The sequence below is a fragment of the Dendrobates tinctorius genome, unplaced genomic scaffold, assembly GCF_039654945.1.
Source record: "Dendrobates tinctorius isolate UK_male_01 unplaced genomic scaffold, ASM3965494v1 ptg000073l, whole genome shotgun sequence".
Classification (NCBI taxonomy): Eukaryota; Metazoa; Chordata; class Amphibia; order Anura; family Dendrobatidae; genus Dendrobates; species Dendrobates tinctorius.
Genome location: NW_027361741.1, coordinates 28,047,885 through 28,075,119, shown reverse-complemented (window position 1 = coordinate 28,075,119; position 27,235 = coordinate 28,047,885). Strand labels below are relative to the sequence as shown.

At 46.2% G+C, this 27,235-nt stretch overlaps 1 protein-coding gene across 1 annotated transcript in view; it reads left to right on the top strand.

The window, feature by feature from the left end:
- The first annotated feature begins 1,421 nt into the window (after positions 1-1,421).
- LOC141096215 (protein DGCR6-like) overlaps positions 1,422-27,235 on the top strand; it is a 58,371-nt gene continuing 32,557 nt past the window's right edge. Inside the window, exons 1-3 of the mRNA XM_073582706.1 lie at positions 1,422-1,628; positions 7,037-7,197; positions 24,739-24,839. Of these exons, the coding sequence (XP_073438807.1) occupies positions 1,519-1,628; positions 7,037-7,197; positions 24,739-24,839 (372 nt within the window). The 5' untranslated portion in view covers positions 1,422-1,518. The remainder of the gene's footprint in view (positions 1,629-7,036; positions 7,198-24,738; positions 24,840-27,235) is intronic.

Genomic DNA, 27,235 nt, shown 5'->3' with positions numbered 1-27,235 from the left:
TGGACAGAGAAGTACAGAGGGGACACAGGAGTCTGGGGTGGACAGAGGAGTACAGAGGGGACACAGGAGTCTGGGGTGGACAGAGGAGTACAGAGGGGACACAGAAGTCTGGGGTGGACAGAGGAGAACAGAGGAGTCTGGGGTAGACACAGGAGTCTGGGGTGGACAGAGGAGTACAGAGGGGACACAGGAGTCTGGGGTGGACAGAGGAGTACAGAGGGGACACAGAAGTCTGGGGAGAACAGAGGAGTCTGGGGTAGACACAGGAGTTTGTGGTGGACAGAGGAGTATAAAGGGGACAGAGGAGTCTGGGGCGCCGCCGCCTTTATCCCTCTTTACCTTCTTCAAAACTTGAGAGGTATGGTCTCGCAAGAGCGCTACGTCATCAGAGGTCATTCGCGCAATGCATCCCTGGGAACGGAAGGTGCGGCCAGCAACAATAAGGACCGGGAGCCGACAGAGGGTAAGTATATCACTATTTTTATTATTTTTAACATTCTATCTTTTACTGTTGATGCCGCATAGGCAGCATCAATAGTAAAAAGTTGGTCACACTTGTCCACTTGTCAAACGCTATGCTTGACGAGTGTGACCAACCTGTCAGTCACTTTTCTAAGCGATGCTTCAAATCGCTTGGAAAAGCGCAAGCATTCTGCAAGCTAAAAACGGTTGGAAAACGCTTGTGTTTTGCGGGAAAACGCATGGGAATTTCGCATGCGTTTTACCCGCGGCGGGGAGTTGTGGAGATGCTGCGGACTATTCCTCAGCATTTCTGCAACGTGGGTACATAGCCTATACAGATATTGATGCCCAGAACCCATTTGGGCCAGGCTAGAGGGACCTGGGTTTGATGCGCGGCATCATTATCTGTGTATTCTTAGAGTGAGATCAGTGGCTCAAAGTCATTTAACCCCTTAAAAACATCAGTTACTTATTCATTTCTGTGAAAACTGGCTGTGTGCCCACTTTGATTCCAGTTCTGATGCCCAGAACCCATTTGGGCCAGGCTGGAGAGACCTGGTTTTGATGTGGGGCTCCCTGTTCTATATGTCTGCTGTGATACCAGTGGCCCAGTCATTTAACCCTTTCATTAACACCCTTCGCTGCCCACTTTGATGCCCATTTTTGTGCCAGTTTTATAATTTTGTAGCTGTTTTTTAGTGTATTCACATCAGTACACCTCGCTGCATTGTATGTTATTACTGTGATGTTTATTTTCTGTTGTTAAGCCTTTAAAAAAAAAGAGAAAAAAAGAAACCAACTCCACCCTCCCTCGCCTGCTCCCTCCTATCCCCTCAGTACTCAGTAGTGAGCTGCTGCTGGGTGCGGAGGCCTCACAGAAACCTCAATGCACCACACACAAACAACCAGCAGAGAGCGCTCAGCGCAGCACAGCACCGGAACTGGGATAGTGAAGTATTTGTACTTCCGGATCACGGGGCTGAAACACTCACGTGACTGCTTGGCAGTGTCACATGACCCTACCTTCAGGCAGCCTGGCGGTGTGGAGGCTCAGCCATGGCCGGTTACCTGGGGACGTACGGGGAGCCGAGCGACATAACGCAGCAGCAGGAGCGGCACTATTACCTCCTGTCCGAGCTGCAGAGCCTCGTCAAAGATTTACCAAGGTACAAACCTAGCGGCCGCCCCCCGGTACCTCACTGCCTCATTGATGAAACAGACGGGGATAGCGCCCCTCCTGGCAGTCTCTTGTCCCTACATAGCGGCCTTTACCCCCTCACACACACGTCAGCCGCTCACCATTTATCACACACTTGTATGTCGCCGGCATATTCTAGAGCGCTGTACAGATTGTCATCGCCTGCTCCTGGTACGGTGCTACATGCATTCTGTGCCCTGTACTATACTCTTACAGGGAGCAGTCGGTCTACAAGACCACAGACTGGCGCCTTGTCCCAAGGCGGGATCCCTGTGTATGTTGGTGGTCCCGTGTGCTGTAGTCGCATACAGACTAGACTCCTGACCTCTCAGTGCTCTAATGGAGGCCAGACATGTCAGCACTAGTGATGAGCGAGCGTGCTGGGATAAGGTGTTACCAGAGCATGCTCAGGTGCTGAGTGTCTCGACTCCCGCACCTGCATGTCTGGCGGCTGTTACAGCAACAAAACACGCGGGGATCGCCTGTCTGTGAGACGGCCGCGCGGGGACTTCCTAACAGCCATGAGACATGCAGCCTCGGGGTCTCGAACATATTTTTCGAGCATGTAGAAGTCACTCAGTTAGCACCCTCCCGAGCATGCTGAGATAACACCTTATCCGAGCACGTTCACTCATCACTAGACAGCACCTTTCAGAGTAATACTATACTATTTATCCTGCGTTCACACATCCCTGTGACACGTCCTAGTCCTTCTGTTTCTTTTGTTTTTGTTCCTCCAACAGCACATAAACCCAAAGAGTTTAATTGATCCGTGTCTCCACAGGGCCAATTCACAAAGACTGGAAATTCGTCCAGCAGTCTAGATCAGAGTCCGCTGTATCAGATGCCTCATTGTCATTAAGGCTCTGTAGGTGTAGACATTTCTGCAATAATATTCACTCATTTTGTGACACAAATTACAGTGAATCTGTCAGGTGTCTGGCCACGCCCCACCCGCTAAACCCCACCCATTTTCCAAGAGCTTGGCAGAGCACAAATGAAGGTGCCAAAGGCTATGGCCTGATTGATTCCCCTTTTGGTTTTCCATTTCTTTTTCTATGATGGGACATAGCAGTCCTTACTCACCTTGTGAGGCTGTAATGTAATGACACTGGAGGGAAGATAAACTGCATCCATTAATCAGCGATTTAGTCATTTTAATATTTGAGAATAAGGATGGGCTAACATAATGGAATTTAATGGATCAGAATAGCACAACTCAAAACAAGGATGGATCTATGAAATGGCAGACCCCATTGATTCTGCAACAAACTTTCTTTCATCCATGATCTTTTTATTACTAACAAACTTTCCTTCCTCGCCATCACCGAAACCTGGCTCACCTCCTCTGACACAGCCTCTCCTGCTACACTCTCATATGGTGGATTCCACCTTTCCCACACCCCCCGCCCCAGGTGCAAGCCTGGTGGAGGAGTTGGTTTTCTCCTGTCAGATAACTGCTCCTTCACCCCAATCCCACTGCCGCCTACTGTTACCCTCCCTTCCTTCGAGGTGCACTCTGTGCGCATCTACTCCCCCTCCCAACTAGCTGTCATATACCGCCCTCCAGGGTCAGCCTCCACCTTCTTTGACTAATTCACCACCTGGCTACTTCATTTCCTTTCCACTGATATCCCTACTATCATCTTGGGTGACTTCAACATCCCCATTGACACTTTCCTCTCAACTGCCACTAAACTTCAATCTCTCACTTCCTCCTTCGGCCTCACTCAATGGTCTTCTGCAGCCGCTCTCAAAGATGGCCACACACTAGACCTCATCTTCACCCGCCTCTGCTTCCTATCTAGCCTCTCTAACTCACCTCTTCCTCTCTCTGACCACAACCTACTTACATTCTCTTCCCTCTCCTCCTCAGGTCTACAATCCCCACCTCAAAAACTCGCACACCCTCACAGAAATCTTCAACACCTCGAGCTACACTCACTCTGAATCCCTCCTCCCTCTTACAGACATAAGTTCCCTACACAGTGCGGATACCGCTGCCACTCTATATAACACCACAATAGCTGTAGCTTTGGAATCAGTTGCCCCTCTCAAACATACCAAAACTCGCAAAATCAACAGACAGCCCTGGCACACCAGTCTGACCAAAGAACTGAGGCGGGCTTCCCACTCCAATGAGGACTTCATCACATTCAAACACTCTCTCACTACTTTCAAGGCCACACTCGCTGCAGCAAAACAAACCTACTTCTCATCTCTCATATCCTCCCTGTCTCACAACCCTAAACAGTTAAGGTACTGTCACACTTAGCGATGTACCAGCGATCCCGACCAGCGATATGACGCGGTCAGGATCGCTGGTGCATCGCTAAGTGGTCGCTAGTGAGCTGCCACACAGGCAGATCTCACCAGCGGCATCGCAGGGGACGGGGATCGCTACTTACCTGTCACACTAGGTGATCCTGCGTCCTCCCGCCCGCGTCCACGCTCGTCTCTCCACAGGAAGCCCAGTAGGAAGCTGACGACGAGAAACTGTCCAGGACGTTCTCGCGCGATCAGCGATAAGCAGCGGGGGAGCGGGTTGTAGGTAAGTATCACACACAGCGATATCGCTAGCAATATCGCTATAACGTCACAAGTTATAGCGATATTGCTAGCGATATCGCTTAGTGTGACAGTACCTTTATTCAACACCTTCAATTTTCTCCTCCGCCCCCCAGCACCTCCTCCCTCTCCACTCATCTCAGCTGAAGACTTTGCCTCATTTTTCAAGGAGAAGATTGATAACATCAGAGACAGTTGTGGTCAACAACCCCCAGTGCCCTTCCTCCTATCTGCCCTGCCCTCCACCCCCAAAACCAACTTCTCCACCATTACAGAAGATCGACTCTCCACTCTACTCTCAAGATCACATCTCACTACCTGTGCACTTGACCCGATCCCATCCCACTTCATCCCAAACCTCACCACAGTCTTCATCCCAACCCTAACCAATCTCTTCAACCTATCACTAACAACTGGTGTTTTCCCCTCAAGCTTTAAACATGCCTCAATCACACCTATCCTCAAAAAGCCCTCTCTTGACCCATCCTCTGTATCTAGCTATCGCTCTATATCACTTCTCCCCTATGCCTCAAAACTACTGGAACAACACGTCCATCTTGAACTATCCTCCCACCTCTCTTCTTGCTCCCTCCTTGACCACTTTCAATCCGGCTTCCAGCCACACCACTCCACTGAAACTGCCCTAACTAAGGTCACCAATGACCTACTAGCCGCCAAGGCCAAGCGACAATACTCTGTCCTCCTCCTCCTGGACCTGTCCTCTGCCTTTGACACAGTGGACCATTCCCTATTACTACAGACCCTCTCATCTCTTGGTATCACAGACTTGGCCCTATCTTGGATTGCGTCATACCTAGCAGACTGGACATTCAGCGTCTCCCATTCGCACACCACCTCCTCATCGCGCCCCCTATCCGTCGGAGTCCCGCAAGGTTCAGTCCTAGGGCTCCTGCTCTTCTTCGTTTACACCTTTTGGCCTCGGACAGCTCATAGAATCTCATGGCTTTCAGTATCATGTCTATGCTGATGACACACAGATTTACATCTCTGGACCAAATATCACCTCCCTACTAAACATAATCCCTCAATGTCTGTCTGCTATTTCATCCTTCTCCGCTAGATTTCTAAAACTTAATATGGACAAAACAGAATTAATCATCTTTCGCCCATCTCACATGACCCCCCCCAACAGACCTATCCATTAAAGCAAACGGCTGCCCACTCTCTCCAGTCCCACAAGCGTGCTGCCTCGTGGTTATCCTTGACGCTGATCTCTCTTTCAAACCACATATCCAAGCCCTTTCCGCTTCCTGCCGACTTTAACTCAAAAATATTTCACGGATCCGTACATTCCTCAACCAAGAATCTGCAAAAACCCTAGTCCATGCCCTCATCTCCCGCCTTGACTACTGCAACCTCCTGCTCTGTGGCCTCCCCTCTAACACTCTCGCACCCCTCCAATCTATTCTTAACTCTGCAGCCCGACTAATCCACCTGTCCCCCCGCTATTGCCCAGACTCTCCCCTCTGTCAATCCCTGCACTGGCTCCCCAATACCCAAAGACTCCAGTTCAAAACCCTAACCATGACATACAAAGCCATCCACAACCTGAGTCCTCCGTACATCTGTGACATAGTCTCCCGGTACTTACCTGCACGAAACCTCCGATCCTCACAAGATCTCCTTCTGTACTCCCCTCTTATCTCCTCTTCCCACAATCGCATACAAGATTTCTCCCGCACATCCCCTCTACTCTGGAACTCTCTACCACAACATATCGGACTCTCGCCTACCATGGAAACCTTCAAAAAGAACTTGAAGACCTACCTCTTCCGACAAGCCTACAACTTGCAGTAACCACCAATCCACCAAACCGCTGCATGACCAGCTCTACCCTTGCCTACTGTATCCTCACCCATCCTGTTGTAGATTGTGAGCCCTCGCGGGCAGGATCCTCTCTCATCCTGTACCAGTCGTGACTTGTACTGTTTAAGATTACTGTACTTGTATGTATTATGTATACCCCTCCTCACATGTAAAGCGCCATGGAATAAATGGCGCTATAATAATAAATAATAATAATTTGTAATGGGGTCTGTCAGGCTTCCATTGAGGAGCTCTTGCTCTCTAATATGGTCAGTGCTTATAACCTATGGCCTAATGCAGATCCTTTTTATGTGCATCTAAAAGTTGCGTCTTGGTGGACAGCTTATTTTCATTGTACTTGTTTTTTGTCACATTTGATTTACCAAATCACTTTAAGATATCCCTTTTTCTGGAATTATTGGTACATTAAAATAATAATCCAATGACTATCTGGATTTATTGACAAGCAGAGCTGCAGTGTAAAGCATGGTATAGGTGCAGAGCAGCAATCTAAGCCTCTTGTGAGGTAAGATATGGCTGTTAGAAAACCCATATCCAGCTCTTCTAAGCCTTTCTACATGGCCAGTATTTAGAATCAGCCATTAATAGCATATCATTGGGAAGCTGAACCCAGACCCACCACAGATCAGCAGGGTCTGCAGTGGTCCTGTGAGTGCTAATTCCCCTTCATAGTTCACCAGGCACATGTACTCTTGGCAGCAGCTGTGCCTGGTATTATGGAATGAGTTTGCGGAAACTTTAGTGCCAAGCCCCATTACTACCTGTGCCTGGTAAACTATGAAGAGGCTGCAGCACACACTGGCCTTAAAGTTCAGCATATGGGAAAACGCCTTTAAAGCTACAGATCATCTCTGCTTTGTAGTCATGGTGTATTAGCGCATAACCATGGAGTAAATTAGTAGTGGCTTCTACCGCTCTTAGAATATTCTGTCGTCTTACTCTGAATGATCTCTCTTGCAGCTCTTTTCAGCAGCGCTTGTCTTACACCACTCTCAGCGATTTGGCCCTGGCACTTATTGATGGCACCGTCTTTGAGATTGTCCAAGGCTTGTTGGAGATCCAGCATCTGACTGAGAAAAACCTGTATAACCAGCGTATAAAGTTACATGCAGAACACAGAGGTAAAGAACGAGTCCAGGACGTCAGCACCCCATTACACTCAACGTCACTGACGCATTTCACTTTCCCTTACAGAGAATTTCATGGTTGCCAAATCTGTGATGTAGAAATCCTGTCACACATACTGTGGCTGATGCTGTGTGCTTGCTATAGGTTAGTTTCCTTTAAAGGGCTTGTCCAGTGAATATAATAACTTACCTTGTTGATTGTTGGGGGTCCGTTCTGCACTGATCAGTGGAGCCTGGGACCTTTTATTCCCATTAGAATGGTGTAGCAGTGCTGACACTCGATCGCTGCCCCATTCACTCCCTATGAGGCTGTCCAGTGCTGCTCGCTGCTTTTTCCTGCATCCAAGGAATGAAGCGGTGGTTTGGCATCCAACCTGCTGTGCCATTTTGCAGTAGGGATAAAAGTTCCCTGTTGGAGGATCAAAATTCCCTATTCAGCGGATGGATACATGTCCCAGCAATTAGACCCTCATTGATCGGTAAGGTATCGCCTGTCCTGAGGATAAATTATCATTTGTTTTAAGTAAGTTACCTTTAAGCTCATTCACTCTACATGAGCAGTGTATAATAGAATAAATAGGTGATAGACATATTAATGTGGAGGCCAAAAAATCAACGATTATAATGGCCATAAAGGAATGATCAATAATATATATTGTATATCATGATCCACATAATAGAGCAGGACAATGTAGGAAAAACTGCACATTTACTAGAAACTACCCAAAGAGAACCAGCAGTCAAAGAATCCATAAAATGCAATATTTTATTGAATAGTATTTAAAAAATTATGGACACAGTGCATGGATAGGGAGGAACAGCAAATATAGAAACACAGTGGTCATAGGACCAGCCACACTGCAGACACAGCACCAGGAAAACAGCAATGTGCAAAAATGATTGCAAGTACTAATGATGAGTCAGGGACACATAGAAAATAATATAGCAAGGAGTGTTATAAAGCATCACCATGTAGCAAGTGCTACTGCCCTTATGTAAATGTATAGTGGGCCACAACTATAAAGATGGTACAGCAATGCATATAATAAGCACCCAATATGAAAAGGCAAAGATACTATATAGGAGGCCATCAAAGGTAAAGGGAAAAATCCCTGGCTAGCCGTAAGAAAGTAGAAATATTGCCCAAACATAAGTGTGGAGTTGCATACCTGTAGAAAAGTGTGGCACAATGTACACAGCCGTGCCCCAACGCGCGTTTCGGAAAGTTCCTTCCTCAGTGCCAGAAGACTCCTTCCTCAGGGAGAGTCTTCTGGCTCCAAAACGCACGTCGGGGACTGGACCGACCGACTGCCACCACTGCTTCCAGGTACATTAATGTAGCCATCAGCTATTCTATTTGTGATGCTCTTTGAGCATTGGTTGAGTTCCTCCCTATCCATGCACTGTATGTCCATAATTTTTTAAATACTATTCAATAAAATATTGCATTTTATGGATTCTTTGACTGCTGGTTCTCTTTGGGTAGTTTATGAGCAGTGTATAGATGAGCTACTGTATAATAAGGTCTGTCCTCGTCCATATACTTATGCCGTATCTACATGTTCTATCTTTTTTTTTAATTCTTCTAATTATTGATAATGTCAGAGATCTATACAGTTATAAAATCATCTATGGACAGACGGCAGATGATACATGATGGTGATTCTGGACACAGCAGCATCAGCATTACTTGCCCTCAGCTCAAGCCGAATGTAGAGGGAAGACAGAGGAACAAGCCTCCTGTCACTCTGCGACTCCGACCATTATGACTTTGTCCCATTGTGCTCTCCAAAGGCGTCTACTGTAGTAACTTCGGTGATCATGTCCACCTCCTGTCTCCTCCACATACTTAACGGGCATTCCCATCTCTAAGATCCTATGCCAATATGTAGTAAGTGTAATAATAATATTAGCCAATACCTCCAATTAGAAATGTAGTATAGTTCTTATGATTCGTTAGGTCTCTCTCCTCACATGCAGGCATTGCAGGACCTTAGTTATTCATGGTTACGACCACTGATATAGTGACAGTTAGTTGGCTAGTTGCTAGTGGTCATAACTAGAGATGAGCGACTGGGCCTTTTTTCGGGTCGAGTCGGGTTTCATGAAACCCGACTTTCGCAAAAGTCGGGTCGAACGAAATCGGCTGACTATAGGGAAAAGTCGGAGGCCGACTGAAAAACGAAACCCAATGCAAGTCAATGGGGAAGCAAAGTCGGCAGGGAGTGGAAGACAGTAAACACACCTACAGTACCCATTTCAATGCCAAAAACATCAATTCTTATAACTGAAGCTTGTCAACCTTAATTTACTTCCTAATAATAGTTACGCATTGAAAACTGGGGGTTATTTGGCTAAAGTTTTGGGGGGGTTGGGCTGGCTCCAGGTTTTCGTGTGCCCTGGGCCAAAGAGTGTCAGTGCGCCCCTTTAACACATACCACAACTCATGATGCTCCGATATGCCACAGAAATATAGGTATAGTACATTGACTCATACTTCACTGCTTACATGACATGACTGATCTATTTTAAATTCTACAATAGCTCAAAAAGAGGACAGTATATTACTCCATACAGTGTTACGGCCACCACATTGTGCGCCATACAGAATGAGCCCCATATATTTCTCCATACCAAATAATTAGTCAGATATAATGTTCCATACAGTATCTGATGAGCTCCACATAGTGCCCCATTTGTAATGCTCCAGTGTATAATGTGCCCCTTAGATGCTGCTCCAGTGTCTAATCTGCCCCATTTACAATGCTCCAGTACATGATGGGCCTCATGGATGATTCTCCAGTGTATGATGGGCTCCAATAATGCTCCATATATAATGGGCCCCATTTGTAATGCTCCAGTGTATAATGTGCCCCTTAGATGCTGCTCCAGTGTCTGATCTGCCCCATTTACAATGCTCCAGTACATGATGGGCCTCATGGATGATTCTCCAGTGTATGATGGGCTCCAATAATGCGCCATATATAATGGGCCCCATTTGTAATGCTCCAGTGTATAATGGTCCCCTTAGATGCTGCCCCATTTACATTGCTCCAGTACATGATGCGACCTATTTTTAATTAACCCAGGCATGGTATGTGAAAAGAGCTCCATGGAGTAATCTGAGGTTTGTGCTTCCACATCCTTCACTTTTGGTGTGGGTGATGGACACAAGGAAAGGGGTTGCTCCTGACCAGAAGCCTGCAGTTACGACTCAGTGCTTGCATTTTTTACAACTTCAGAAGAGGAGGCAATAGAGCTGGAGGCTGTTTCAGCAATGTAAGCCATAAACTGTTCCTGATACCCCGGCTTTAAAAGCAGTCTACCTACTCCCAGAAAAGGGAGTCTTACAGGCCTTCCAGAGCTACACCATGACACTGGCTCAACACCTCCTGCACCACCATCAGTACCAGGTGGCCCTCCACGCCCACATCCGCGTCCTCTTCCACCATACTTCCTCATGTTTTTGAAAATGGACCCAAAATACCAGCAGATATATGGTACTGTATCAGAAGCGTACAGCTCTATGCAGTCTATGGTAAATCTCCGTATATATTTCATGAGGCATACACAGACGCTCACAGGCTCAGTATGGATTACCCAATAAAATAACAAGTTGAAAAAGGGTACAGTATCACCAGATACAAGGTATATATAGTATAGTGTAAACATTCTGATTCTCTGTATACATTTCAGGAGGCAGACACAAACGCTCTCAGGCCCAGTATGGATTACACAAGAATATGAAAAGCTGTAAATGTGTTATGTAACACAAGCGTACAGCTGTATACAGTGTTGGGGTAATCTGAAGTTCCAAATATATTGCCGGAGTGACAGACGTTTACAGGCTCATTATGGATTACACCAGTATCTAAATAGCTAAAAAGGTTATTGTATCAGAAGCGTTCAGCTGTATACAGTGTTGGCCAAATTGAAAATATCAGTATATATTTCCGTAGTCACCCTCAGACGCTCACTCAGTTTGGTTTTGACCATAATAAAAAAAATGTTGTAAAAAAGGTCCTGGATAACAAGATGGCAAGTATATATTTTTTAGGGTACTATGGAAATCTCCGTATAAATAGTCTCGTAGTCACTCAGACGCTTACACAGTATGGATGTGACCGTAATGCTAAATGTCGAACAAAGGTACTGTATAACAAGATACAAGCTGTATCGAGTATAGTGTAAAAATTTGTTTCTCTGATTCACCGTATATATAGAAGGCGTAACGCACACACGCTCACTCACTATGGATGATGTAGGGAAGGTGGACTGACAGACAAACCTGCCTGTAGTGAGAAGCAGAGGTGTAGCGCAGTGTAGGTGTGAAACCGCTAAGATAAAGAGAAAGGGTGCAGTGTTTTAGCTTGCCCATTGGAGGGCAGTGGAGTGTGTAGGAGTGGGACTGAATAACTGCCATTGGTTAGAGAAACAGTTAGGTGATGGTGGGCTGCATTACCAGAACTGGAAGTATAAAAGGCTGAGGGAAGGTTCTGGAAGAGTCAGTCAGTGAAGGGAGCACAGTAAAGAGGAAGTTCTGAGGAAATGGAGACAGTGGAAAGGCTCCAGAGAGGACTGACAGTTGAGGTGGTCACGGGGGGGTGGCCCAGAGGATGGTAGCCACAGACGAAGACGGCCTGGGGCTATCATACGGACGGTGTGCTCAGACTGGTGCAGCGCTGTGGTGGTTGGGCCTAGGCCAGCCACAGTGGAAGAGCCACAGAGTACGCCACGATTATAGTTACAAAGGAAGTGAAGGTACCGGGGCCTGTGTACAGAGAAATGTGAAACGTCTGTGGTGAATTGCTGTTGTCAACAGAAGGATGGGCACTAAAAACAGACCTGTTCAGTACAAACTCTGTCTCGTGTTTGTCTGCGGCAAGAAGAGGGCCCCCCCCCACAGTTGGTTATCCTACAGATGATACCTTAATACAAATTTTTGAAACAAGGTACTGTATCAGCACATACCAGGTGTGTCCAATCTAGGGTTAAATTTCCGTCTATACTTCCGGAGTCAGACACAGACACTCACAGGCTCACTATGTATTACACCAGAATTAAAAAAGTAGAAAAAGTGAAAGGTATTCATAGCGTACACCAGTATACAGTGTCGTGGTACTTTTAAATCTTTGTATATATTTCAATATCAGTAAGCCAGTCAAGAATCTCCGCTACTGGAGACTACATGGATACAAGTATAGACGCAAAGTCGAGTGTTAGCAGAAATTTTGGAATTACTCATCGCGGGAAAACCTCCCGGTAGATGTTGCAGAGGCGATGCAGACCCTCAATTACTGTGTCTGTGGAGAAAGCGAAAAAGGTTCTTTGTAAAGAAAGGATTGCTTTATCGCAGTAGCGTGGATCACATCACCGTTACTCGTCTCCATCAAATTGTGATCACAGGGAGAGATGTACCCATGGTCCTCACTGCCTATCATGATGTGTCTGGTCATTTTGGAGTGCAAAAGTCAGAAGCCACAGGCCGTAGGCGATTCTATTGGATTGGCATGAGAGGAGACATTGAAAAATGGTGGCAGGAATGTCACACGTCTGTGACTATCACAACTGTGAAAGGTGATCATAAACCACCACTGCATCTGCTTGTAAGTTAACGTCCATTTCAAATGGTAGCCATTGATCATCTGAAGGTAGAGGCCAGCAGGACAGGCCACAGCTACATCTTAACCATCATTGATCAATACACCAAATTTCTAGTGGCCGTCCCTGTGAAGGATTTAACTGCCCACACCACACAGCGGTGGAGCAGGGAGAGGTAAGTATTGCAACTTGCAAGTGCTGTGGCCAAGACCAAGCAGGGGGGCACAATTGTGGTCGACGGTACTGGCACAGGGCCCATCATAGTACGCTGGTGTGTCTGACGGCGAGTGGGCCCTCCCACCGTCTGAGACACAGTATTGTACTATGAGGGGCCCTGTGCCATTGCCGTCGGCCATCAGTGGGCCCATCCACTTATTCAGAGCAACGGCACTTGCCTGGGTGTGCCAGGTCTTAACCCCAGCCGTTGGTGGAGGGGTCGGCAGCCCAGTTAGGGAGGTTTAAAAATTGGCGTATATAGATGTGTTGGCTGGACGTTCAGCTGCTGCAAAGGGCGTAATTGGGCAAGTCCGAGGAAGAGGAGGAAAAAACCGAGGCACTTTTCTGGTAACCTATATGTCATCAGGGGAAGGTGGGACAAAATCCTTTGAAACCCATGCATGGTTCATTTTAATGAGGGTTAGATCATCAACATTTTGGGTTGAAAGACGGGTCCTTTTTTCTGTCATGATTGATCCAGCAGCACTGAAGACTCTTTCAGATAACACACTAGCAGCAGGGCAAGCGAGCTCCTGTAAGGCATATTGTGCCAATTCAGGCCAGGCGTCCAGTTTAGGGGCCCAATAGTTAAAGGGGAATGACCTGTGAGGGAGAACATCGATATGGGAGGAAAAGTAGTTTGTAACCATAGTTGAGAACTGCTGCCTCCTGTCACTTTTAATCAATGCAGTATTAGCAGTCGTGTGAGCGGTACTTGAGAAATCATTCCACAACATGGTCATTAAACCCCTGTCTCCAATGCCACTTCTGCTGTGTGCACCACGAACACCTCTTCCATTGTGCCCACTACGGCTCGTGGGAGAACCAGCACCGCTGCTGTGTGCTGGGAAAGCCTCAAACAAACGGTTTACCAGAGTTGCTTGTTTGTTTGCCAATATTATCTCTAGGTTCTCCTGTGGCATGATGTGTAATTTGACTTTGTAGCGTGGATCGAGGATGCTGGCCAGCCAGTAGTCGTCATCCCTCATCATTTTGGCGATGCGGGGGTCCCTTTTTAGGATCCGCAAGGCATAATCTCACATGTGGGCCAATGTTCCAGGTGTCAATGATACACTGCCAGTGGTGGGTGGAGGAGCACTTTCTGGCAAATCCACATCCCTACAGTCACGCACAAACACTGTACCTGACCTTGGAACGCCATCATTTTCTCTTGCCCCCTGAGAAGCATCCTCCTGCCCAAAATAATCATCCCCCTCATTCTCCTCCTCCTCCTCTTCTTCCTCCACCTCGTCCAGGACAGTTCCCTGACCAGACAATGGCTGACTGTTAGCAAGGCTTCCCTCCTCCGCTGCAGACGCCTGATCCTTAATGTGCATCAAACTTTACATGATCAGACGCATAAGTGGGATGCTCATGCTTATGATGGTGTCGTCTGCGCTTACCAGCCGTGTGCATTCCTCAAAACACTGAAGGACTTTACAGAGGTCTTTCAGCTTTGACCACTGCACACCCGACAATTCTATATCTTCCCTCAAACTGCCTGCCCGTGTATCCTCCCACAAATGCATTACAGCCTGCCTCTTCGCAGAGCCACTCAACCATGTGCAGGGTGGAGTTCCACCTTGTTGCAACATCTATGATTAGGCGGTGCTTGGGGAGGTGGAGCAATCACTACAGCTTCTGCATACGACTGGAGTGTACGGCCGAGCGACGGATGTGCGAGCACAGTCTTCGCACCTTATGGAGCAGAGATGTTAACTCCGGATAATTATTAAGGAAGCACTGCACCACCAGGTTCAAAGTGTGAGCCAGGCAAGGTATGTGTGTGTTTTGCACGGGCTATGGCTGCCACAAAATTACGGCCGTTATCACTGACTACCTTGCCTGCCTCAAGATGTAGATTGCCCAGCCATGACTCTGTTTGTCGCTGCAAGTAGTCAGCCAGTACCTCCGCGGTGTGTCTGTTATCGCCCAAAGTCATCATCTTTAACACAGCCTGCTGATGCTTATCACTAGTTGTTCGATAGTGGGACACCTCATGTGCAACACTGCCAGCTGCGGATGTAGTGCTCGTGCGACTGCGCTCTGTGGGCGAGCTTTCGCTGATAGACGAGGAGGAGCGAAAGCCTACAGCCAACTGTTTCCTATACTGTGGGCTAGGCAGCACTGTTCCACCGCCGCTGTCCCCAGTGGAGCCTGCATCCACCACATTATCCCAGTGCGCAGTGATGGACACGTAACGGCCCTGGCCATGCCTACTGGTCCATGCATCCGTTGTGAGGTGCACCTTTCCACTCACTGACTGTTTTAGTTCATGGACAATGAGGTCTTTCACATGCCGGGGGAGGGCAGGGATGGCTTTTCGAGAAAAGTGCCGACTGGGTAGGTCATAGCGTGGGACAGCGTAGGCCATGAGGTCGCGGAAAGCTTCGCTTTCAACCAAACGGTAGGGCATCATCTCTAATGAGATTAATTTGGCAGTGTAGGCGTTCAAACACAGTGTACGCGGATGAGAGGATGAGTACTTTCTTGTCCTACTCAGAGTGTCTGTTAGGGTGAGCTGGACTGGAGAGCTGCATATGGGGAAAGTAGCGGTGGACCGGATGGAGTTAGAAGGGGTTGGTGATGGTATTGGTGGTGATGGCCTAGATTCAGTGTTGTGTTGCAAAACCATTGTGATTCCCTGAGTGCTTTGGCCTTGCGACAACACCTCCACATTTAGTGCTGGTGGTGTGCTTAATGGTGGCGGTGGTCTTACAGTGGGGGTAGCGATGGAGCGTTGTTGGCTACCTTCAGTCGGAGCAGGTGCATATGTGCTACCTGAGGTTTTGTAGTCTGTCCACGCTTGCAAGTGCATGTTGATTAAATGTGTAAGCATGCAACTGGTATTCAAATTTGGGTTGTTTACCTCGGCTAAAGGTCCTTCCGCACTTCTTACAGGTAACCTTTGCCTCATCAGTAGGATTTTGGACAAAGAAGTGCCACACTGCACTCTTCCTACTATGGTAAACATTTTCTGGCCTTGCACGCTGTGCTAAATTGACAGTCTGGTCAAGCTGTCCTGCAACTCTTTTAGTTTTTGTTCCACGTTTTAGGACCGCTACGGGCTTGCTAGATAACCGCTGCTGCGATGTCAATGCCTGCTGCGGATCCTTCTCCTCATCTGAACTATTGCCAGCGCCACCCTCCTCCCCCAATGGATGCCAATCCGGGTCCAGAACTGGGTCATCCATCACCTCCTCTTCAAAGTCATCTGCTACTTCCTCTTTACCTTCCTCTGTGTCACCATGTAAGGTGGTTTACTATGCGGGAAGGGGCACCTGGGTTTCATCAGGGTCAGATTCTGGCTCAATAGACTGCAAGGGCAATGTAGTGCTGTGGGTCAATGTACCAGCAGAATCATTTAGCAGTGACTGTGCATCAGTGCACTCAATGTAAGATTCATCTTGGACTGGGGAATTCAGGATTTGACTGGATAACCCAGGCATGGTATGTGAAAAGAGCTCCATAGAGTAATCTGAAGTGTGGGCTGCCGCATCCTTAACTTTTGGTGGGGTGAAGGACACAAGGAAAGGGTTTTTTTATGACCAGAACCCTGCACTGACGACTCCGTGCTTACAGGTTTCAACCATTCAGAAGAGGAGGCAATAGAGCTGGTGGCTGTTTTGGCAATGTACGCCAAAACCTCTTCCTGATGCTCCAGCTTTAAAAGCGGTTTTCCTACTCCAAGAAAAGGCAGCATTACAGGCCTTCTTGGGCCAGAGGATGACGGAGGCTCAACACCTCCTGCCTAAGGCTACTTTCACACATCTGTTTTTTTAAATCCGGCATGATGCGGCAAAATTTGTGAAAACCAGATCCGGAATTGGATCCGGTTTTTTCACATAGAATGTAATGATCACCGCATCATGCCGGATGGACATGCGGCGCCTCCGGGTTTTGCCGGACACGGCAAACATGCGCCGTCCGGCATCTGCAAAAAACGTTGGCTGCAACTTTTTTTGCAGCACCGGACCGGCTTTTTCAACTGCGCATGCCCGGGCACTATGAGTTTTAACCCCACAAGTGCCCGGCGCGCATCTCTCTCTCTCTCTCTCTCTCGCTCTCTCGCTCTCTCGCTCGCTCTCTCTCGCTCTCTCTCGCGCTCTCTCTCTCTCGCTCTCTCTCGCGCTCTCTCTCTCTCGCTCTCTCTCGCGCTCTCTCTCTCTCTCCCCTTCTCTCTCTCGCGCTCTCTCTCTCTCTCTCCATACGCTCCATACCTTTGGCTGGCTCTGTAGTCTCTCTCTGGCTGCTCTCTCGTCCCCCGCTGTCTCTTTGGCTGCTCTCTCGTCCCCCGCTGTCTCTCTGGCTGCTCTCTCGTCCCCCGCTGTCTCTTTGGCTGCTCTCTCGTCCCCCGCTATCTCTTTGGCTGCTCTCTCGTCCCCCGCTGTCTCTCTCCAGCTGGCTCTCTCGACCCCCGGAGCTGCGGCTCCTTTAAATGTCCTCCAAGCCGCATCAGGGGCCGCATGTACATCCGGTGTCATCGCTGCAGGCCGGATCCGGTGGCCCGGCTATTCGCCGCAGGCCGCCGGACCCCTGACACCGGATGTGTGAAAGAGGCCTTAGCTGCTATTGTGCTTTTGCCAGCCGATGCACCACCACCATCAGTACCAGCTGCGCCCCCCTGCCCACGTCCGCGGCCTCTTCCACCATACTTCCTCATGTTTGAGAAAATGTACCAAAAATACCAGCAGAGAGATGGTACTGTATGAGGAACATCCAGCTGTGTAAGGTGTATTAAACAAATTAAATGAACGTATATATTATGTTAGTCACAGACTCTCTCACAGTATGTATTGGACTGTAATCTAACAAGCAGATATACGGCACTGTATCAGAAGTGTACAGCTGTATACGATTTTTGTGCGACTAACAATCTCCGTATATGTATTTACGGAGTGTCACACGCTGACTAGGTATAAAAGTGACTGTAATGCGAACGGCAGATATACAATACTGTTGGAGAATCGGACAGCTCTATACGATGTGTGTAAGGAAAATTGTCAAGTTCTGTGTATTTGTATACGGACTGACACACGCTGTCTGTCTAGTTTTGACCGTAATCAAACAGCAGATATACGAAACTGTTTGAAAAACGGACACGACTCTAAGGTGTAGGTCTGGAAAAGCGGAAAAACTCCTCGTTTTTTTTTTTCCAGAGTCACACACAGGTAGCTTCTATTTGTCCATGCTAGAAGGCGGTACACGGTAGTGTGTGAGGAGCGTACACCGCTGTAAGGTGTGTGTATGTAAAATTGTCAAGCTCCGTGTATTTGTATACGGACTGACACACTCTGTCTCTGTCTAGTTTTGACCGTAATCAAACAGCAGATATACGAAACTGTTTGAAAAACGGACACGACTCTAAGGTGTAGGTCTGGAAAAACGGACAAACTCCTCGGCTTTTTCTTCCAGAGTCACACCCAGATAGCTTCTATTTGTCCGTGATACCAGCCGGTACACGGTAGTGTGTGAGGAGCATACACCGCTAGACGGTGTGTGAAAAAATGAACGCTTAGTGACTCACCAGGACAAAATAATAAAAGTTGGAGTGCTTTGAAAAAAGCAGTTTGAACAGCAGTGTGCACACAGCAATGCAGGTAGCCTTAAAAGGCAGCCTAATCACCACCAGCGCTGCTGCACACAACAAAAATCCTCCCCTTTCACTGCACACTTAACTGTACAGTGAAAAGCGCTATCAGCAGAAGCAGTTTTTTTTTCTTCTTCCCTGCCTAATGCTCTCCCTGTTCAGAATCAGCAGCAGCACCTCTACCTATTGTAAGATTGGCAGAAGTAAGATGGCGGTTGGCAGTCACAGCCTTTTATACCCCCTGTGACGCAACACAAAGCCAGACAATCATTTCAATGCCCTTCTCTAAGATGGTGCTGGCTGCTGCGCATGTCATCGCGTTGCCCACAGTGTGTGTCCTCCATCATTGGGTGTGAAAAGGCGCTGAAAGCATAATTTGAAACCCAACTTTGGCGTGCTGATCGGCGACCTCATGGCCGACCTCACGCTAGGGTCGGGTTTCGATCGGCGAAACCCAACTTTGGCGAAAGTCGGCGATTTTTGAATCTGACCGACCTGTTTCGCTCAACTCTAGTCATAACCATGGACAGCTAAGGTCCCGTAATGCCTGGATGTGAGGAAAGAGACATAGCGAAACTTAAGAACTATACTGCTCTTCTAATTGGAGGTGTTTGCTAATATTATTATTACACCTACTACATATTGGGATAGGACCTTGGAGATGGGAATACCCCTTTCCCACATCAGGCGTACATTTACGCTGATGTCGGACTCCCTCCCTTTTATGTGGGCTCCGGCGGTGAGCCCACATCTTTCTCGGGACATGTCAGCTGTTTCGAACAGTTGACATGTGCCGGCAATAGCGGCAGGTGGAATCGCGATCCACCCATGGCCATTAACCAGATAAATGCCGCTGTCAAACTCTGACAGTGGTATTTAACATGCGCTTCCAGCAAGCGCGCTGAAATAGGCACATCGGTGGCGACCTATATTGTCAGTATCGACTTGCTATGAGCGCCACCCAGTGGTCGACGCTCATAACAAATGAACAATTATACTACATAAAGGCGATCTCATCATCGCCTGTATGTAGCAGAGCCGATCGGGTAGTGGCAGCTTCTAGCCTCACATGGAGACTATTGAAGCATGCCAAGTTAAAAAAAAAAAAAGTGTTAAATATAAAAGTTTAAATCACCTCCCTTTCGCCCCATTCAAAATAAAACAATAAAAAAATACAAACCTACACATATTTGGTATCGCCGCGTTCAGAATTGCCCGATCTATCAATAAAAAAACTATTAGGCTATGTACCCACGTATGCAGAAAAAAAACGAACTCCTTCCCAGGAAAAACGCACATTTTTTATGCCCTTTTTTTGCGTTTTTTACAGGAGCATCCTGCTGCTCATAGAATATAGTTAGAAATGCGGATTTTTTCGCAAAATTAACGAACATGCTACGTTTTTTTCCGCGATGCGTTTTTTTCGTGGAAAAAAATGCATATGCACAAAAATTTCATTCTTGTATGCGATTTTGAAGCATTTTTACCTGGAAAATTGCTTAAAAAACGCGAAAAAACAGCTTACGTGGGTACACAGCCTTAACCTAATCGCTAAACGGCGTAGCGAGGGAAAAAAAAAGACAAAACGTCAGAATGACGTGTTTTTGGTCGCCACAACATTGTATTAAAAAGCAATAACGGGTGATCAGAAGATCGTATCTGCACCATAATGGTATCATTAAAAATGTCAGGCACGCAAAAAATAATCCCTCACCCAACCCGAGATCACAAAAAATGGAGACGCTACGTGTAAAAAAGAACCTAGACATGTTTGGTGTCTATGAACTCGTAATGACCTGGAGAATCATATTGGCAGGTAAGTTTTAGCATTTAGTGAACCTAGCAAGAAAAGCCAAACAAACAAGTGTGGGATTGCACTTTTTTTGCAATTTCACCGCACTTGGAATTTTGTTCCCATTTTCTAGTACACATCATGGTAAAACCAATGGTGTCGTTCAAAAGTACAACTTGTCCTGCAAAAAATACTGATGGAAAAATAAAAAGTTATGGCACTAGGAAGGAGGGGAGTGAAAAACGCAAAACCGAAAAAATCTCGGGTTAAGGGGTTAAAGCATACATTTTCTTATTCTGAAGCAGAAAACCCCTTTAATAACATAGTGGGGGATAGTTAGGATTTTATCAACCTACACTATCTGCTGCAAAGTGATTTTTAACACTGTCATATTAATCTGTTGCTTTTTGCAGATGAGAAAGGACCCCCTTTTCACATCCCCTCCTCGCCATGTGTACATCCTCAGTTCACTCCATCACATTACATAGTTGACTTTTAATATTTTAGATAGTAGGAAATCTATTAATTTAAAGAGACAATTCCATGTGTGGCATTCAGTGGATACCCATAGATGTCAGATAGGAGTGGGTTGTGCTATTGGGAGAACTGTGGTCCACTGATTACTGCCTGCTCCACAGACATCAGTGGCTCTATAGCGTTACAGGAAACGGCCTATCGCTTACCTACCAGACCCTTATGGAATGTCCTGTGGTCCTGCTTTAATATTCATTGTTCGTTGGTTTCTTAAAGGGGTACTTCACCTTTTGGGGACATTTTTTTTCCTGCTTAAATGCATGCAGTTGGGGCTAAAAATAATTTTTAAAAAGGTGGAGGGTGGTGTTGTGGCCTGAGCAGCTTTAAGTGATAACACACAGAACAGAGCTTCTGCGAAGTATCCTGAATAATGCTGTGGAGCCAGCAAATTTTCAGTCTGTAAAGTGCTGGGGCATCTCTCCTTGGCTTCCTTCATCGGTGGTCTTGTGAATCCATCTGAATGCTACACGTGTTGACAGTACCTAAGGCGGGCAGAGATCAGCTCCAGGATGAGGGCCTTTCCACTATGGCTTCTCGAACCCGTGCTCCGGAAAGGGAGAGAATACGTGTAGCGATGGCTGCCACGCTCAGGCTGGGCATGTATGCCTACGATCCCTTGTCCCCATCACACACATTCTCAGATTACATACAGGAGATAGAAGTATCAGCAGCCAGAGATTTCAAGGAGGGAGAAAGTGGAGCCATGGCTTCCATCTCTGTGTCTGTTTTCCAGGGAGAACAAATGGCAATCTTTCATCTCATGCTATAGGTGCTGGGAAAGAGGCCTGTGCTTTAACCCACACACTTCCAAAGGGACATTATCTGCCATTATGGCTAATAATGAGACTCTTAATATTCTTTCTATACATGTGAAGAATTTGAGAGAACATGAATCCCTTTTAGGCAGGAAATGAATGGTGTATCTGAAAGAGTTAGAGGTTGAAGACAGAGTAAGCACAGTGGAGGATCAACTTTCACCCATACTCAAGGAGTTAAAATGAACATCTCATGATGTGAGCTTACTAACGACGGATGATTTGGCAAATAGATCACGTCTCAGTAATATCCGCTTGGTGGGTGTTCCAGAGAAGGCTGGAGGGGTGAAATCCGGTATTCTTCTTTGAAATGTGGCTTCCAGATAAATTTGTCAAAGCAAGTTTATCACCGTTCTTTGCAGTTGAAAGGGGCCATAGAGCTCCTGGTCCACTGGGCACTATATCTAGGCCAGTGCTTATAAAACTGCTTCACTTCAGCATCAGAGACACTATACTTGGCAAAGCCAGAGATCATCATTCCCTAACAGTAAGTGGTAATAAAATCTCTATCCAGACCAGCCTTCTCCGCAGAAGTGCAAAAGAAATGTGTGCAGTTTCTGGATATCAAGAAATGTCTCAAAGCTCTTGCTATTCTGTACTCCATGTTGTACCTTGAAGCTTCGTGTGGTGGCACTTGACAAGGTCCAGTTCTTAGAGTTCCTGGCAGATGCGTTGAGGTGGTTGGACGCTAACGTGAAGGCCTTATGCAACAGGAGCTGTTGATGGGGGAGCTGTGAAACTTTGTCACTTATTTTGTGCATAACCCCTTCAGGACAGGGGAATCCTCTGCTGGACCACATGACAACTACTATATGTTATTTTATACACTGTCGTGATATATAGTTCTAATATTTTGGGTGGAAATTATGTTCATTTTCAGTAGGAATCATTGTGATACAGCAGTCGGGTATATGCTCTATGCAAAAATGGCTTCTACCGGGATGGATGATGATGATTGGTGACTTAGGTGGTCCTACTCATATTTGAATTTCTGGTGTTTTTGATGCTCATTTTCTGAAAAGTGTCTGGCTAGAGAAAAGATGAGGTTTGATTACTAAGGAGCTATCCCTTGTCTAGTCAATGATGTATGCTTTATTTCTTCAATACTGGAGGACCTGACTCTCAACTTATGTTCAGTGGGGTACATATGGCTAATCGAATAAAAGTGGTATCGTGGAATGTCAGGTATGAGAGAGGCGAGCAAGAGGTATGCCTTAACCATGGACATTAAACTTTTCAAAGTTTTGACACAGCACCTTATTAAAGTGGTCTCCCAGTTGGTAGGTTGGAACCAGAGTGGCTTTATGCCTGCAAAATCTATTGCAATTTAATTTGAGGATGTTGTTCTTTAATCTGCAATTTTCTCCTAGTGTAGTGGGTGGCCGAGCAGTGTTGTCATTTGATGTGACAAAAGCCTTTGATGGTGTTGAATGGGAGCATGCACTATGTACTTTATTACAAGTTTATCTACATCTCTCTGAGCCAAGTGATTTTCTAGAATTTTTGGTACTCTTTTTAAAGGGAATCTGTCACCTCATTTTGGCCTATGAGGTGCGGCCACCGCCATCAGGGCTTTTCTACAGCATTCTGTAATGCTGTAGATAAGCCCCCGATATAACCTGAAAGATAAGAAAAACGAGTTGGATTATACTCACCCGGGGGTCCGGTCCAATGGGTGTCGTGGTCCGGTCCGGCGCTTCCCATCTTCTAGTGATTGACGTCTTCCTCCTTCCTGCTGCGGCTCCTGCGCAGGCGAACTTTATCTGCCCTGTTGAGGGCAGAGTAAAGTACTGCAGTGCACAGGCTCTGGGAAAGGTCAGAGAGGTCCATCGCCTGCGCACTGCAGTACATTACTCTGCCCTCAACAGGGAAGAGAAAATACGCCTGCGCAGGAGCCGCGGCAGAAGTAAGAAGGAGGACATCATCGCTAGAAGATGGGAGGCGCCGGACCGGACTGCGACACTCACCGCATCGGACCGCCACCGCTATGAGTATACAGCATTACAGAATGCTGGCAACAAAAACCCCTGAAACATGATATGGCGTAATGGCGATGGGAAAAAGCAACCCAAACACCAGCGCCAGTATGCACAAGCTCAAAATACAATGAGGAAAAGGAGAAAAATACGAGCGTGCGATGAATAAAATGATCAATTTTATTAGAGTAAAGTACTATAAGTAACATATATATAACAATGTGCTTATTAGGACAAAAATCAGACAGTATCCATCCAGATGACCCTATACCTCCATGAAGATGGAAAAAATTAGCCCCAGAACGCATCCCCATGAGGGTCCATGAACCACAATAACAAAGTGAAGAGAACGCCCAAACAGGAAATCCCAGGTATAACCATCATAAGTTTACAGTAAAAAAGGGGGCGTCCGTGTTGTTTAGTAGTCTGCCGCCAATAGCAGCAAGATAGCATGAGGAGATGGAACGTCACAGGGTAGCTTACCGGGACAAGGAGGAAGGGAAGAGCCAGGACACGCCACCCCTGACGCGCGTTTTGCGGCGTCTCAGGACGCTTTCTCAAGAGGGATATGGTGGAAGGTCCAAACAGGACCTTAAAATAGCCCCTGACTTTGGTCATGTGACCCGAGTTAACCACTGGTGAAGGCGCTCTTGGCGCATGCGCCCCAGCCCCCGCAGGTCCTACAGAGCACTACAGGCATCATGTGTGATTTTATGTGTGTAGTCTGTGAACCACTTCGAAGATGTGTTTGGAGTTGTACAATACATTTCACAACCATGACCTAACCTATATGTCACTGATTCTTTTATACTGGGGCACCCAGGCCTGGAGTGTTTTATTACCTCCATTTAGAGCTGCTGGAATCTGGAAGTGTTGCTCGTTATCCTACATAACAAACACTTAATGAGCACTCCTGTAAATTAAATTTTGATGTTCCACTCATTACTACCTTAATTACAAATACTTTTTTTGTCCCTTTATAACATTGTGCCTCTTTTTCTCTTTGTAAAGTGTTAAAGCAGGATCTCCTGAAGAAGCATAAAGAAGCTCAGCAGTCATGTAAAGCGCACAATATGTCTGTACTACAATCCACCCAGCAGAGAGAGCTAGAGGTCAGTACAGTGCTGAGCACTAGGGATTTGTCAGATAAACTATTTTCTGCTTTATATGCGGATTTCATTGTAGACGGGTCCACTGCATTGCAAAGTGTAAAATCGGTTCAGAAAAACGCAGAAAACAATTGATATGCTGCAATTTTAAATTCACTTTTTATTCAAGCAAGTGACTGAGATTTGTTAACATATTCACTTGCAGAAAATCGATAGCGTGTCTACCCAATGTGAACAATAAACTTGAAGATGATACATATTAAAGATGTTCCTAATGATAGGTCATCAGTATCATTTTAGGGTGGATCTGACAAACCAGCTCTGGTGGCAGCTGGAGTTAGTCTTGAGGTGGATCAGCATAGTGCCACACACTAAATAGTTTCCTTCCCCAGGTACTTCCTTTAAGCTCACATTCCCTTCAATGATAGCTGATTCACAGTATCTGTGGCCACTAGAAAATGTATACAGTATGTTCTGTCCTCACTAATTGAAGCAGACTTCATGTAGCTTATATAGGCAGCTAAACCGCTATACCGGGTTCCAATAAGGAGATTGTAGGTTGAATCTGTATTTTATTGAACGTGGTGGTATATTGATGCGATGATACTACAAGTAAAACATGTACATACACTGAGTCAATACAGGGTACATCAGGGATACATATCATACATAATACATTAAGAATCAACATCTGCACTACTAGCTGAGGAGGGAAGAACTAACTGAGCAGGTTGATCTGAGACAGAAATTAGATACAGGAAGCATGTTTACATACCAGCGATGCTGACACAAGGGGAGGCGAGAAATGAGACGTTTCCAGGATGCAGGCTGAGAGAAAATGGAGAACTGGAGGGAAAATGGGGGATGGACTAACCATGATCCTTTGCAAAACTTTCCAGGGTGCCTTGCAACCTTCCCAGAATACATTGTGAACGGAGGGAAAATAGAAGCAAAATGAAAGTAAAATAGAATAACACTGCGGTTATGACTCTGGCCACTAGATGGAGCCAGAAACAATGAAAACATTAAATCTATGGAAGAAACTGAACATTCTGGATATTCACTAGTAATATTACCAGATAGACAATTAAAGATTATGAATTAAGTGTTGGAGACAGAACACCGTATATATCTGATGTGCATAGGCTGCCATTGTTCTCATCGGGTGATCGGCAGAGTATTTAGACTGCACGATTATCTGAAAATGAACATTCCTAGAATCGCTCATGCATGATAATTGTACAGTATGAATGGACCGTTAGCTATGGTCTTCACTAATCAAATATTGGTAGCCTGTCCTAAATAAACATAAGTCTCCAGAGCTCGACCAAAAACCTAATTATGAACGTATGGGTTGCCATTATCAGTCACACAACACTGGTTGGAGGATGACAAGAGGCTGCTTTTGTGTTCAGTTGTTCTGTTCACAGAAATTCATGGAAATTGCAGCATTCTTAATTCTGCGTTTCCTGGTAGTCCGCAATTGACTGTAAGGAAGATTACACCGTACTTAAGAGGGCAACTGTAATGTGACATGATTATGTGCTGATGAACAGGCTCCCATTCATAATCTGTTCATTTTACATCCTAAACCAAATTAGTTTGCAGTAAAATTACATCTTCCACGCTGTGTCCTGGAAGACTCATTAAATAGGAAACTGTACACTGCACTGAAGAATAAAGAAATCTCAAGAAGAGACAGCTGAGCCTAGTTTAGAAGGGCGAGATTACAGCCGGTCATGGAGTCAGGATATTCAATGCCTGGCATTCTTGTATTTGAGTCGCTATTCCTTTATGTATAGTCGTTATATAATATAGAACAGTAAACTCCTTTCATGTCCTATTCTGTGCATATACGGCATGATCATTAGTCTTCTATGATGCTGCTTTAGTGCCATGGCTAAATTCTAAACCAGTAAGTCGTTTTTAACATCCTGTTTTATAAATCTGTGCCCACTAGCACAACCGGCGAGTTATTTGATGGCCTGGGCTTAGGTTCCTAGATTGGAGGAGGTCTGACTGTCATTCCTGCTAATATGCTGGTGCTCTAGCTTTTAAGTGCCTCTTTCCTTCATTGTTTAGCAGACATAGCCTGCTTTCAGTAGCAGTCGTACCTGGCAGTACAGCGCAGGGTGACTAAGTCCAGATCTAAATGAATGGTAGTGAGAGTTAATATCAGGCTCATCTGTTACTAAAAGCGGTGCCTGCTGAACAATGAAGTGGTGCAGAGCGTCTTTCCGGCACTGATTTGCTGAGGATCGTTTTCCTGGAATGGAACTCTTGTCCAGAAAATGGCACCATCATTTGTCTATGAGCTGCAGAATATTGCAAGTCATCCCCACTCACTCGATTAGTGCATTGATGCAGAGTCATACACAGTCAATGGATTAGAGTGGCAT